The sequence below is a fragment of the Phoxinus phoxinus genome (assembly GCF_949152265.1).
Source record: "Phoxinus phoxinus genome assembly, chromosome: 23".
Taxonomy (NCBI): domain Eukaryota; kingdom Metazoa; phylum Chordata; class Actinopteri; order Cypriniformes; family Leuciscidae; genus Phoxinus; species Phoxinus phoxinus.
The window spans coordinates 7182772-7198429 of NC_136898.1; the positions used below are offsets into that span (position 1 = coordinate 7182772).

At 37.1% G+C, this 15658-nt stretch overlaps 1 protein-coding gene across 2 annotated transcripts in view; it reads right to left on the reverse strand.

Moving 5' to 3' along the window:
- Positions 1-15658, reverse strand: part of dscama (Down syndrome cell adhesion molecule a) — an 85283-nt gene that overhangs the window by 56688 nt on the left and 12937 nt on the right. For both annotated transcript variants that reach the window (XM_079598963.1, XM_079598962.1), the window contains 2 exons: positions 3386-3703; positions 2063-2209 (listed from right to left, as the gene is read on the reverse strand). In XM_079598963.1, coding sequence (XP_079455089.1) covers positions 2063-2209; positions 3386-3703 — 465 coding nt within the window. The remainder of the gene's footprint in view (positions 1-2062; positions 2210-3385; positions 3704-15658) is intronic.

A 15658-nucleotide genomic window follows, 5' to 3' on the forward strand; every position in this document is an offset into this window, starting at 1 on the left:
GAACTGGGTCAGAGATCACAGATTCGACCCGACCTAAAAGGCCTTGGCATCTATCTAAAAAGCTCTATGACCAGAGGCATATTAAAACGTGGATAAATCAACTCATCAAGGCTCGTCGCTTTCCATTGTCAATTGTACTCGTGCCTGTTGTGTGTCCTCAATCTGGCAACCCGCGTGAGCGTCGAGTCTGAGGAAAACGTGGCGGGGGAAACAACTCTTTCCAATATTTTGAATTTGGTCCGCAGTACCAATTTCAAACACTAGCTGTTATTATTACATACTGCACCTTTAATGGGGGTTTACAACCTTAATTCCTCTCACAGTTTTTATACTATGGACGTATAGACCTCAGATCTTCTGACTTATTAAAAATAGGAGGGCTAATGGTTTTCTAAGCGGACAGACTTGCAGTGTTCACTTTGCACATAATAAAATGGCAGACATACCATTCATCTACATTGAAAGAGGAACCGAGCAATATTTAAAGACTGGAACTCTAACAGTTGAAAACAAAAACTTTTCATTACTTGATGGAGTCCAAATGCACCAAACAGAAATACAGATAGAAATTAATATTTTATAACAAAAAAAGTATAGCTTTATTCTTACTTACATGAGGTCACTTAGAAAGCTTATTTATTTATAGCATATCGCAGAAGAATAGGTTTTAGAAAATTTTACAGGGGCCATCAGCAAACGTACAGTACATCACGCACACACACACTCCTCCAAAATGCCCTCATAAGCCTCTGTGGAAAGGTGAAAGTGTTCCACACGCAGTGAACTGTGTTTAAACTGTGTTTGTTTGCAGGAATATTGCTTTACCTATAAAATATTTAGCATGGAAAACACGCACAGACAAGCGGCAAGCTAATGTTTTGTGACAACCGCTATTAAATGACAGACATCTGTCAGATTCATTGCACATTTTCCCTTTTCTATGTTAAAACAGACCAATCCTGGGCTCCGACGTTCATATAGGAATATGATGTGCACACAAATTGAGATTGAGCATTAGACGTGAGATGTTTGAAGAATTTAAAGACTACAGGCGAACATTTGTCACATTACTCCCTAAAGATGAATAAAAGATTCATATCTCTCATTGGTATCTTTTACTCGTAAAATGCTACACATCTATGGAAAATGTCCCCGCTCGCTCCCCAGTCTAAACGACTTTTGATTCTTTATTGAATTTGCTAAATGCCCCATAAAACGAGCCGACAGCCCTGAGGGAAGGAAACAGTTGTGTAGACAAGTGTTCCATTTAGCTGATACGGATTTTCAAAACCACGCTGCGTCTGGAAGGGAAGTAGGTCAGTACAGTGAATCTCGGTGACACGACTGCCACCGTCCACTTCTTCAGGATTAGACAGCCGTGAGCCGAGAGACGAGCTCTTTATAAGAGCGTTACTGTGACAGCATGCCAAGTTAGAGACTAATAAATCTCACGTTGTCACCAACAGGACAAGAAATGACTTAAAGATGTGGATGTGTTTTCAAGAGCAGGCTTGAGGTTGTTAAACTGATAGGAAACCAAAAAAAAAAGAAAAAAAAAAAAGCAAGGGCTCAGGACTGTAATTGGCTGAAACTTGCTTAGGAACATCAAAACCACACTTAGAGATGCCTGTATATATTTTTAAATCACAGGAATAGTTTACCTCAAAATGTTGTCATTTACTTATCTTCATGTTGCAAATCTGTTTAACTATTTTGAAGTGAATGTTTGAAAAATGTCCTGGTCAGTATGTTGAAAGTGATTGACAACTAGATCTGTCAAGGTTAAAAAAAAAAGCACCATGAAAGTATCATAAAAGGTTTATATGACTCATGAATGCACCACAATAACTCTGGGAATGTAGCTCTCAAATCAAATATGGCAGCATTGACGTCAGTGACATTTGAGTCCCCATTCACTTTCATTATATAGAAACGAGCGGACACAGAAACCACTTTGGAACAGCATAAGATGACACTGGTGAACTATTCCTTTAAAGTAAGATAACACTGCATCCTTAGAAGTTCAAGCTCAAAGTATGCAGACACGTATCCAGTGTCCTACCTGAGACGAGTGGTACGGTGTCTCTCTCCCATGACACAACAGTGATGTAGTTCTCCACTGAGGAAGGAATAATGCACTTGAAGACCGCTACGCTGCCTCTCATCGCGGTGTGGTCCGCCACACGGACCGTATAGGGCTCTCGTAAAACTAGAGAGAAGGAGCTTGTGTCATTGGTTTAAAAAAAACACACTGATAAAATATGAAACAAATCCTTAAATCTGAAATGTTTCTTTCTTCTAGATTAATATGCAGAGGCAGTTAGTCTTTTACCAAAATGTAAAAAGTTAAACACCATGGTACTATCAAAACATTGGTCTTTTTGTATGAGAATCCAACCAGCCCAGCATAGCAACACTGGCTCAGCCAATGGCGTGAGTTTAGGGCAGGACTATCTGTTTGTCTGACCAATAACAGATGGGGAGAGGGAAACCTGTTTGAAAACAGACGTTATTTTTGCTATTCCATTTGTTATCAGTAGCATTGCAGAAATTACACATTTGGCCTTAAAAACAAGATACTGTAAAGTTTCCTAAGAGGAAAATTATTTGTTAAAAAATATCAACGTAAATATCAACGTAATAAAATGAAGTAAAACCTACTCAACTTGTCTGATACTGGTGTTCCCCTCATGCACGGGGACATGAATAATTAATAAGGTTGATTTTTTTGCTTCAACTAAGTAGAAATTACTCAACAAACTTTTACTGGCCAAGTTAAAGTTACTTATTTTCTTTGTTAATTTTATTTTTACTTTGTTAAGTAGAGTTTACTTAAAGGGATATTTCACCCAAAAATGGGTGTCAAATGTGATCATTTGTCATCAACTGTCTGGTTACTGACATTCTTCAAAATATCTTATTTATTCAGCAGAAGAAAGAAATTCATACAGTTTTGGAACAACTTGAGGGTGAGTAAATGATGACAGAATTTTTTTTTGTGTGTGTGAAGTATCCCTTTAATTCAATATGTGAAATTTACTTTTAAAAAATCTGCATGCAAAAACTGTATATAAATTTTAAGCATAAATTAATTGTATTGTTTTATGAGCAATGATTTGCTACAAGCTTAGGTACAGGGACATTCTGATTCTAAAGATAATTTGATTGGAAAAAAATGTGTGTGGTACAGGATGAGTCATCAATATTGTTGGTCCATTTTCGCAGAAAAGACTGTAAATTTCCATTGAATGAGTTTTGTCAACATTTAGGAGTACACTGGCATATAAGATTACCCTCAAAGCAAATAGACATCTACTAAAATCCACAATACCTTCAAATATTTTTGTATTTTAGATAACAATCTATATTATCTTTAAACACTCACCGGCCTTAATATGAACATCTTGGCTTCTAATTTTCCCTGAAGGATTTTCCGCTGTGCAATAGTAAGTGTTGTCATGGATCACTTTGCTAAAGCTGGACGGAGGAAAGTGGAAGATCTGGAGAGTGCCGTTTGGGTGGACATGGCGGATCCCTGGGACGTTGTAGCTCTCCTCGCCGGTGGCCAGATACCAGCGCAGGGTAGCAGGCGGCACCGCTGCTGCAGGACAGGGAACCAGAGTCCCCGTGGTGCTGGCGAACACTACCTCTTGCAGAGATGCATTGACAAAATACAAGCTGGAATGTAGGTCTTCACTGAGAACTGCAGGAGACAATAGAGGACATGCGGTTAGTGTCTGAACTGTTCATGCAGACTGAACCATTTTTAGAGTTAATCAGAACACAAGGTTCTTACTCTCTGTTTGAAAGTACTAACAGCTTGTTTGTCACAGCTGGTCTTCACATCTCCAGGGACGCATTACTTTAACAGCTCATAAATATAATAAAACAGTGAGTCTTGGCACTTTTTAGTCACTATGGTCCATTAGACTCAAGATTCAGAGTCATGCTTGCATAGACAGAAACCTCTCAGATTTGGAGCTCAAATACATGGAAAGCAGTGTTTCGCGTAACTCTAAACAGAAAGCTTACTGTGTCTTAAAGGGATAGTTCACCCAAAAATGAAAATTCTGTCATCAAGTTGTTTCAAACCTGAATGAGTTTCTTTCTTCTGCTGAACACAAAAGAAGATACTTTGAAGAATGTCGGTAACCAGACAGTCGACGGGCCCCATTGACTTCCATAGTATTTTTTTTCCAATATGGAAATGAATGGCTAACGTGTTTGATTACCGATATTCTTCAAAATTTCTTCTTTTGTGTTCAACTGAAAGAACCTGGAACAACTTGAGGGTGAGTAAATGATGGCAACATTTTCATTTTTGGGTGAACTATCCCTTTAAATCTTTCAAAATAAACACAGATTGTACCGCCAAATAACAGCTTAGTGAGCAATTCCTCCACTGGGGCTTTTAAAAGAGAAAGATTTCATTTAGAGAATGAGTGCTGAACCTTGTTTTAATGAAACTATATAATTTTTCATGTTTTAACATTATATTTTTAATGGCCATTGCTTTGGCAATACGGCAACACAGTTATGCCAATAAAGCCCTAATGGATTTGAATTGATTTGTTCACATATAACTTATTCTTATATAGCAGACGGACATGCTGGGAACAAAACACAATTTCAGTGCCCTGGAGTATTTTATAGATAATGGAGCTCAGTTTTAGGCCATGGAAAAGCTACTATTGTCCAAAAGCACATAAAAAAATAAAATATTTATACCCATACTCTAGCTAGTTGATTCCCTAAGATGAAAAACACAGATGAATGGAAATAGATGGAATAGTGGAATCAGGAGACAAATAATAATAATAAAAACAACAACAATAAAAAGCATATTTCTTATCTATTTGACTTGTGGTCAAAAATGTACTTTTTTACAAAGATACTGTACAGCACAATTCGTCAACGCCGCAACATCCTTTTTAAAAGTCAGCGAGTTTTTAAAAAACAGAGAGACACATATCAAACTTAACATTTCATTTCTATTATCTATATTGCGTTAAGCATTTTTTTCAGCATTTAACACAAAAAGCCTAAACGCATTTATAATCCGACACTGGGTATTTCTCTTTTTTTTTACACAAAACATTAAAACCCACTAAGATCTATTGAAAATCCAGAGCAAAGCACAAGTGTAAGATCAAAAGAACTTTGGATCTTAAGAACAATCATTAAATATTAAAAGACTTTATGTCAATACTGAGAATCTACAGTGATACATGCCAACATTTTAACAGATAGCCTATTATATGCACTGCCACTGCATACAATTTTATAAAATATTACTATATAATAAACAAACTTAAATAACAAAAATAATAATTAAAAAGTCAATCAGGTGAAAATTTTACATTATTTGACTTATTATTTGTAATATTTCTTATAAATAAATGTTATATTTTAGGCCTATTTTTGATATCTATATTTTGTATATACCTTTATATATTTAATAAAAATGTAATATTTTCAGAATATGCTGGTATGGCAAATATATTTTCACTTTAAGAAACCATTAGACACAAAATAAAGAAGACGGCAGCTGTTATCCAGACATGATTCGTCTGATAGCACCACAGACATGAGCTTCTGGATTTAAGCACTGATGGACTCTTCATCCTTAAAAATCTGCATGGTCAGCGTCTGCCAATCTGATTCAAATTCAGATAGTAAAACCCAGCACATGCTTCGCGACGCAGTCAGAATCGTTCTGCTCTCTATTATCTAAACGATAGAAACGGCCAGACACGACTCTTCAAATATGAATTTATAATTAATCTGGCTTTTTTAGAAAGTGCCTCAGACTGTTTGATTAACAGCGATTCTTATCGGCCTGAAATAACGGACAGAGCGCTTTCTTTGTCACTGCTTGTTTCTGTCTTTCAGAGCCGATCATTGTAAATTCCCGCTGAGAGTCTCTAACGCGCTGTCCCTCTGTGGCCCTGTCTGGGCTTGACTCAGGGTGATATTTATGGGGTGAGCATGTGACAGCTCAAGGGCAGAGACCATTTTAAAGTCAAGCTGATCTAAGGGCATGGTGGTCACGCAAGCGTGCATTTTGCTTTAACAATCTATGAGATTAAGATAAAGGTCTGGGTAACATTTAACAGTGGACTCCCCCCCAAACTCTACTTTAAAGGGATAGTTCACCCAAAAAATACAAATTCTGCATTAATTACTCACCCTCATGTCGTTGTACCTGTAAGACTTTCGTTCATCTTCGGAACACAAATGAAGATCTTTTTAATGAAATCTGAGAGTTTTCTATCCTCCCATTGACAGTTCAAAAGACATCATTAAATTAATCCATGCGACTCCAGTGGTTTAACCTCAATTTTATGAAGTGACGCGAGTGTTTTGTTTGCACATGCGTAGTGCTGCACTCGTGAACGCGTTGGAGATTCATATTTTGTAAATAAAGTGGTAAATTAAGTTTTATTTTCTCTTCATAAAAAAGAGGTTAAACCACTGAAGTCACATGGATTACTTTAATGATGTCTTTACTATCTTTCTGGGCCTTGAAAGTGGCATTTGCGTAGCTGTCAATCTCAGATTTAATTAAAAAAATCTTAATTTGTGTTCTGAAGATGAACAACAGTCTTATGGGTTTGGAATGACATGAGGATGAGTAATTAATGACAGAATTTTCATTTTTGGGTGAACTGTCCCTTTAAATTTTATATGCAGGCCAAATAAGATTTATTTTTTCTATATTTCTACATTCTATACACACATACTGTACACACACACACAGGTTGAGGAGAGACCCTCTGATATGATGTAGTACATGAAAGCGCTATATAAATGCCTCATTCATTGATGGACCCCCAAATGAGACAAAAGCTAGTCAAAACTTATAGCGATGAAAATTAGTATTGTACTGTAAAATTAACAGTAAAGGTTTATTTAAAAAATCAAACCTATTTAATATAACTGAACCTCAGTACATTAAATTTCAGCAAAAAAGAGAGTAATTTTAAGATCAGATTAAAACGTTTTCAGATTTTTTTTTAGTTACTAAAGAAAAGAAGAAAACAAAAAGAAACGAGTTATATATGAGTGTGACAGGTCTGACTGGGCGTTTGTAATGAGGAGCATTTGAGCAGAATGACAGATGCATTTAGGATGAGCAGAAATATGGGTTTGTCTTTTGAAAACACATTAACATTTGACCACAGATAGTGTGTAACCAGCCATCACGAGACTCTTTTCAAAACTAGCCAGGCGATTTATTTAAGTGATGTGATGTGCGATCAATATTTACCCTGCAAACCGCACGGGCGCTCAGTTAACCCTTACAAACCTGAGATAGGACTGTTTGTGTTAAAAATGATCAGGACAGATACATTAAACCCTTACAAAAAGTTTTAACTATACACTAAAGGGCTAAATTTGCCTAATTGAAATATTTTTTTGGAAGCTTTGAAAAATGTCATGATAAATTGCTTATGTATCAATGCAAAAATGGTCTAAAAACATGTTAAAAATGGTAATGCCATACGTTCCATAAGTTAAATAGCCCCTGGCCATTCCAAACCTACATCAAACATGTTTAGATGATGAATGGAGCACATATATAATTCTCAAAAATAAACAAATGTCCAAAATCACGTGGTACTACCATTGTGCCAATAAGTTCAGAAATGTACACCCCGAATAACCTGCACATTTGATCAAATCAAATATATTTTTCAATGATTTGAGTATTTTTATGATGAACTGCTTATGTATAATTCATAAAAATAAATGGCAATCCATGGAACCTTAAAAAAAAAAAAAGAACATGGTAATAACATGGATGGTTGCTGGATGATTTCAAAATTTTCATGATTAAATAAACATATATGTTGCCTCTGTGCGGGTTTTAAAGGACCATTATTTTTGGGATAATTCATCGATTTTTATGATGAATCGCTTGTGCAATAATAAACAAACGTTATGCTGGAATGTCTTAAAAGCAGTATCTCTCTGAGGATGAAATCTTGGCCCTGCTGTGGGTGGATGGGTCACTCTGTTGGCTGCGGGCCCACTGTGTCTGCGCTGTAGTCTGTGCAGCAAACAGGAGGGGTGGTTCCTCCCCGCGGGCTGCGGAACCTTGACGGAACGTCACGGGCTCGAGGTAATTAAGGCAGCGGCGTGCGGAAAGCCAGAGAGTGCAGGGGGAGCCCGGAACAGCAGCCGGGATAGTCAGAATTCCTGTCCCTGCCCCAGGGCTACAGCGGGCCTGGCGTCAGGGAGCTGTAGCGGAGCACCGCAATTTAACCAGTTTGCAATTTGCTCTCATGAATATTAAGCACAGCCCAGCCGTGTCTGGGTTAATAGACCCCCGCTCACTGCCAATATGTAAAGCCGAAGAAATCCCCCAGATGCCAAGAAGGTGAGAGCGGGAGCTGCACAAGTCCCACAGGAAAAGTCAAGTTTCTCTGTGTGTGTGTGTGTGTTTTTTTCATCTCTTAAGTGAGATGATTTGAATATCATCTGAATAATGTCAGAGCAAACGTTCGTTTAGAGCCTCCCTGGTGGTGAGAAGGAGATCAAACGGCCTCCGTGGATCTACATCAATTACGAGAGCCGCCGCCGCCGCTGATGTCTGAATCTAAAGCGCCGCTGACTCGGAGGATGAGCTGAACAGCCTCGGCTGCGAGCGCTGATGGGCTCCCAGAGACACGCGCTAAACTACGCATGTACTTATTTAAGCAACACATCTAATTATTGATTTATTGAAAAACTAATATAGTAAATATTACTTTTCAAGATTACAGTACCAGTTATCAGACATCAGGCACATTTTCAGCCTTTCTACTTAAAAATTTAACATTTAATTCAATGTGTTAAATTATTTGTAAAATGTACTTGTCATCTCTGAGTGAAAATTGTTTCAAAATAATACACAAATGTAAAAAAAAATGTTCACCGTATATCAGGGGTGAGAATCTTTTGGTAGCTCACAACTCGATTTGACTGGATTAAAAATCGGTTCTCGATTTTTTATCAAATTTCGCTTCGATAAATGCATAGCTTTTATTGTAGTTTACTGTTTTGTGTTACTTTTCATATACTCCGGTAGACAGTTTAATAGGTCTTGAAGATAAAAAATGCCATTAAAGCTAACTGCAATCATTACACAACATGACTGGCAGTCTTCTGTAAAGCAATTTTTATTTAATTTTTGTTATTAAAACTAGGAACAAAGAAGCAAATTACAAATAATATGGCAAAGTTTATCAGTTACAGTAGCCTATATGTTTACTTAACATGTAGGCTAGTAAGATAACACAAAATTTTAATGATCAAATGTAAAAATAAAACACTGTATAGTCTACTAAATATAAATTGATTCATATTAAAGATACAAAGTGATTCAGTCAAACGCAGTGAGTGATTTTTTTACATGAGAATGAATGAAACAGACGGCAACAGTTTATGAGGCTGCTGTCCCTTTAAGAATGAACGCACGGATCTAAAAGACTGTTACACATCTGATTTGTTAACATTAGTTTAGGTCATAACAGACTGCGTTTACATAAAAACTTCACACAATGTGCATTTGTGTGTGTGTTTGACCATGCAAGCGCAATAAGCTGTGAAAGATAACTGAATGCAGGATCACATAGAGGCGGCGTCCGCCGGCGCACTGCATGGGCACCTCATCGAGTGTTTTTCACGGCTTATTGTGATTCATAACTCTAACGTGTCTAAAAATGTAAGTAGTACTGCCAAGTTTAAGAGGTGTAACACTTTAGAAAATAGATTTTTGACATTTGTGAATCGGTAGAAGATAGAATCGATTCATATCGAATTTCCCCCCTACAGTATATTTAAGCTTTTAGTCAATTTGCCTTCAAAATATACAGTCTTTCTCTTCAGGGAAACCAGTGCAAAAATACTGATGACTCATCCTGCACTACGTAGATTTTTGTTCAATCAAATTTTCTCTATTATGTCCCTCCCCCCAATACCACATCCAACTGACTAAAGTAATCATTATTTTTGGTAAAGCCTATTTGCTCTTTATTTATAATTTGCGGCATCACCCAAAATCCGCCTTCCAAAAATGTCAGCCAATGCAATGTCAGCAAATTTGACCACATGGAAGGCCAAGAGCCTTTTCCAAATAGCTAAAAGGTTGTAGGGCTACCTCTGAGTCCTTTGTTGTTGATAGAGTATCAGGCTTGCTCAGGACACCTATTTCCTTGTGTTTATCACATAAGACACACACACACACACACACACACACACACACACACACACACACACAAAGAGCAGCTCCACAGTGAGGACAGATAAATTCCCCATGGGAGCATCAGTGGTGAAAAAAACAAAAAACAAAGATAGGTAATTATCAATTCCACAATTTCCACTCTATAGATGATAAGAGATTTTTGACAACCAAAATAAATTAAGCTCAAGAAGAAAAAAAAAAAAAAAAAAAAAAAAAAAAAATATATATATATATATATATATATATATATATATATTTTTTTTTTTTTTTTTTTTTTTTTTTACAAAATCAGATGCTGCTAGCATTGTACATTTTTTGTTGTTTTTCAATTGACTAAATATATCATGTAAATATATAAAAAGTATTTAAACAATGTCAGTATATATTTATACTGAAATAATTATCCTGTATATTTAATTACACACATACATGTAAAAATACTGTACATCTGGCTCTAAAGATATTGATATCAACCACTGAAAAATCAATCTCAGCTCACCACTGGTCTAAATACTTCCAGTAACTCTGTATTGTTTGGTTTTGGTTAAGCAGCGTACAGTATCCCGATGTGTCCGTTTCTGGCCTCTTCTAAACATGCGCCTGTGCTAATATTTGGGTGTGAGTCTCAGGTCAGCTCCTCTCCTCACTGGCTGCACGGCAGAAAGCTCGCGCCCCTGCGCACTGACGCAGCCAAGCACATGTAAATGTATTCAGAGCATTTAGTGCTCAGGATTAATAGAATTATAATTTAATCATCTGATCAAACAGCAATTAGCATAATCACTTCTGGGGACGGGCCGATAGAGAACGCAGTGGAAACAGAACAGACCTGAGGCGAGAGCAGCTTCAATGAGACATTTGCTGGGGATCTCTGTAAATGTTACACATTTCTGGGTGTTGAAATTCTGCCCATTTTTTTTTTTTTTTCGTCTGCTTTTGCTACATGGACACATTCAGTGGTCAAACAGACTTTGTTAACTCATGGACAAAAAATAAGGATGTAGCCACATTTTCTGGACTGCAGGGTACCAGATTTAATCCATTTTCTCCCTCATTATTTACTGTCAAACTAAATAGGTGTTTTTGTATAAATAGATTTTTTAATAAAAGAATGCTCTGAAGGGAATCATAATAAAATTCAGTTTTGCGAGGGCCATAAACACCACAGATATTGAGGGGGAAACATCACCAATATTCAGATTTAATTCACGTTAATTGGAAAACCATAGTTGATTGTTAATATGAATATGAGAGATGATGTAAAAAATGTATGATTCAATACAGATTGTATTTAGCATTTAGGTCAATATTATGATATTTAACGTCCATTTTGTAATGTGAAAATGAGGTATAAATGGATAAAACTTCATATGCCGTAAAAAAACACTTTTTTCAGGTCACCTAAAATGTGCTTTATTTAGTGACTGAATTAAAACCAACCAGTATTCCTTATGAATAATAAAAAATAATAAAATATTGTTTAGTGACCGAAAATCACATGGAAATCACATTACATTAAGGTCTCCTTAAGGTATTAACATGCACTTTAATATATATATATATTATTTACTTTATTAAAAATATGTACATTACAGACATTTAGCCAAAATTACAATCTGGAGATAATCATTATTTCAGTCAAGTCAAATCTATTTTCATACATATACTCAAGATTTGCCAAATTGATTTACGAATTAACATATTCTATGAATGTTTGCAATTAATGAAAGTTATAAAGTCTCACTGAAAAAGATCTGAGATCGAAAGATCTACATCCGCTCCTTTTCACCTATTAACAGATTGAGGCTCACCAAAGACAGCCTCTACAACTCTTTTCTTTCACAACAACAGACCAAGAGCACCACTGACAGGAAAACTCTCGGCCTCATTTAAGATCACAGTGGATTGAGCAACCCAGTGGTTTGTGCTAAAGTCACCAAGCTTCTTTACTAAAAAAAAAAATAGCCTGAAAGTCCTCATCAGTGTAAAACACGAAGTGCTTTTTCTGCCAAGTCATCAAAGCAGGAAATAAATACACATTACGTCCACCAGCACAGGCCCGTCTGTCAGGCATATTTCCTGCTGATTGACAATAAGCTGTGCTGATGGAAAATATGAACACTGATCAGCCTTACTTCTAGCTAAGCAGTTAGTACAAGCAGATCATCAAAATGTCATTATGCCAAACGACTCCTGGAATTACTGATATCATGCCGGAGAAAGAGCTGCTAGGTTGAGTGGAGCTGTGTCTGTGTGTGTGTGTGTGTGTGTGTGTCTACAGAGTCACACCACATGTTTATGTCTATTTCTAATACACATTGTGCTTTACTGGCACAGCTTTAACCTTCCCAGTTATTTACTTATACAATATTAAAAAGCACCAATACGGTATCTGTATGAAACATCTGATAAAAATCCCTTTTAACTGCTATGCTTTTCTTCTTCTTCTTCTTCTTCTTTTTTTTATATAAATAAAACAAAGAAAGTTGGTGTACGTTTTAAAAGAAAATACTATATCTGTCTTTACCATATATGTGTAATTATTTGTGTAATTTACTAGCAATTTCAGAGTGAAAACTGTTTCAGAGTAAACACCACTTTTGTTCAGTGTATAATCTATGGCAAGTTAGGGTTTGCATAACTATATTTAGGGGACAGAGTTGTCCCTAATGTGAGATAAATCGCAAAAATAAATGTTAGTAAAAAAAATGTCTTTAAAAAAAAAATCGAAAAATAAATGCATGTCTAATAAAAATGGATATTTGTTACAATTCATAAATAAAGTAAATCTTTGTTTTAATTCTAAAAATGCGAAAACAAACAAAAAAAATATGAAAATTAAAACAAGAGAGTAGCCTATATAATAACCATAATAATATAAAAACAACAAGAATATGTTTGCTTTATCAACATTCTATGCGCATACAGGAACAATGTCTATGGAACAAGGAACAAAACAATGAATCTACAGTGTCCTGAAACCGAGTTGATTTTAAAGCATATCAAATGATTTGTAGAACAATATCAGTTTGCTTTGCTTTCAGGACTGTAAACAAGGCCTTGATTTCTCTCCACAATGCACATCACAGTGCAGCTGCAGTCTTAAAAACCCAGGCGTACAGTTGAGCAAAACAAATGGATATGCCCACACACTTTTGTCTGTTTGATCTGGACTCAGCTAAAAGCTCTCTTAAAAACCATCTCATGGAAAGCGACAGCTGATTGGGCACTTTGCTCTACGCCGCGCTGTTTACTCGTGTCCATTTGAGTGTATGTCAGAGTTGGCCCCTAGCATCAGTTTACAAAAACAACATCGCACCTACTTTGGGCTCCGTCTGTGCGAGGACGCTTATGTTGTTCCAATTACATTTGTGTGTTAATATGCACACGGTCTCGAGAGCTCTTCACCAACGCAAGAGCCATTGAAAACAACTCAGCATGATTTTACATGCTAAAACATTTGTTGTTCAATACTAGAAAGCTGAGCTTGGAAAAAGCAGTGCGAGTGTTATTAGGACTACATTATAAAAATTGTATTAACTGCATTAATTGTGCATCTACACTCTTAGAAGAAAAGGTTCTATAGAACCTCAAATGGTTCTGTCAGGCGCTTCATGAGAACTATTCCGTTTCTCATCATGTAAACATTTTATGAAGTTTCATTTTATTTGAATTTGAATGCAATTTTGTTATGTTATATTTTATAATAACATTTACAAATATGCATTTGGCAGATGCTTTTATCCAAAGCGACTTACATTGCATTTCAAGGTATACATTTACAGTCTTATAAGTTCTTGCTTTCCCTGGTAATCGAACCCATGACCTTGGCGTTGCAAGCGTTTTAACCGCAGTGAACCAAAGACAGTCTTAAAATCGCGGTTTGAAATCGCTAGTCTTTCTGATGTCAGAAACTACCTTGTAACCAATCAGGTCAATGTGTGATCATCAACGAGTGGATTTTTGAGCTGGTGTGAGTGAGTGGAGGCGGGGCTACTTTGCATATTCACAGAACCACGTATACTAAATGAGGCAAGGGTGTAGAGTTACATTCAAGCTGCTTTAAGGCATGAAGACGTTTTTTCAAGGAAAAAAGGTTTAAATATGTAATTTTGGTGATCAAAGATAAAAAATCTTACAGGGGGACTTTAAGACATTTTTTCTTATGTAACGGAGGCCAGCTAGTAAAGAGCTGTGCAGGTAAACCTCACTCCCCTGATCTCAAGAGCACACTAGCGACTGGCGCCGCGGTCTTAAGTATCCTTGTTAGCACGCCCGCCTCCCATGCCAGAAATATTGGTTCGAATCCCGCTCGGAGCGGTTGCACATAGAACCTCAGGGGTTACATTGGTGCCGTGACCCTGATAGGAGTGAGTGTAACGTAGGACCAGCTTGTAAAGAGCTGTGCAGGTAAACCTCACTCACCCGGCCTCAAGAGGCGCACTAGCAAGAGACGCTAGATGCTGCGGTCTTTAGTGTCCTTGTTAGCGCCCGCCTCCCATGCTGGAGCGGTAACACTTATACAGAACGTTTTTAGCATAAAGGTTTCTTTAAAATTGATTCAAGCACCCTAGGGTTCTATATAAAAACCAAACGAACCTGCTTTTCTAAGAGTGTACAAGCTGCAACTGCACTGATCAACAAAAAAGGAAAAAATATGAAATCTCAAAAGGGATATTTAAGAGACCAGTGAATTAATGAATCCTTCCAGATAAACATCCCAAACGGCTTCGCAAAAAAGCACGCCGCATTTTCCTCTGCTACTCATTACGGAAACACTTCCGGGGTCACCTGTACAGGAAGCTCCAAGGCCACTGCGCCAACACACATTTCAGGGGTTTCCATAGAGACCAGTGGAGAACTGGGCTGTGAGCTTAACCAAATCATGAAAGGCTCATTTTGTATGGCTTCTTTTTCTCTCTCTCCCCCCCACACACCCGCAAGAAACATGCTACACTGGCCAGAGAGAGCGAGAGAGAGAGAGAGAGAGAGAGAGAGAGAGAGAGAGAGAGAGAGAGAGAGAGAGAGAGAGCTCACTGCACTGACAGCAGCGGCACTGCATCAGAACGCTGATCAATGGAGCCTCAGAGACCCACATACACGACTAGAAAGCAGTGGCACAAATGGGACCATATTGATTCAAAGAGAAACACTTAAAATGCTTTTTAGAAATGCTCATTTGAACACAGTTCAGTAGACATGCACCACTCAATTGGCCAAAAACAAAATCCCTCTGAAATGATAATCCATTTCATCGATACACCATTAATTGAGGTTAAACGATTGTGTCCATTTCCAGCTTCATCGCAGCCCTGCAGAGACTGATAAAGCTTGGAAAAAATCATTCAAAAGACTGAAAATTAGACTCATATGATTCAATATATTGTGGCCTCATGGCATTCAACAAGACCCTTTATGCTAAAACATTGC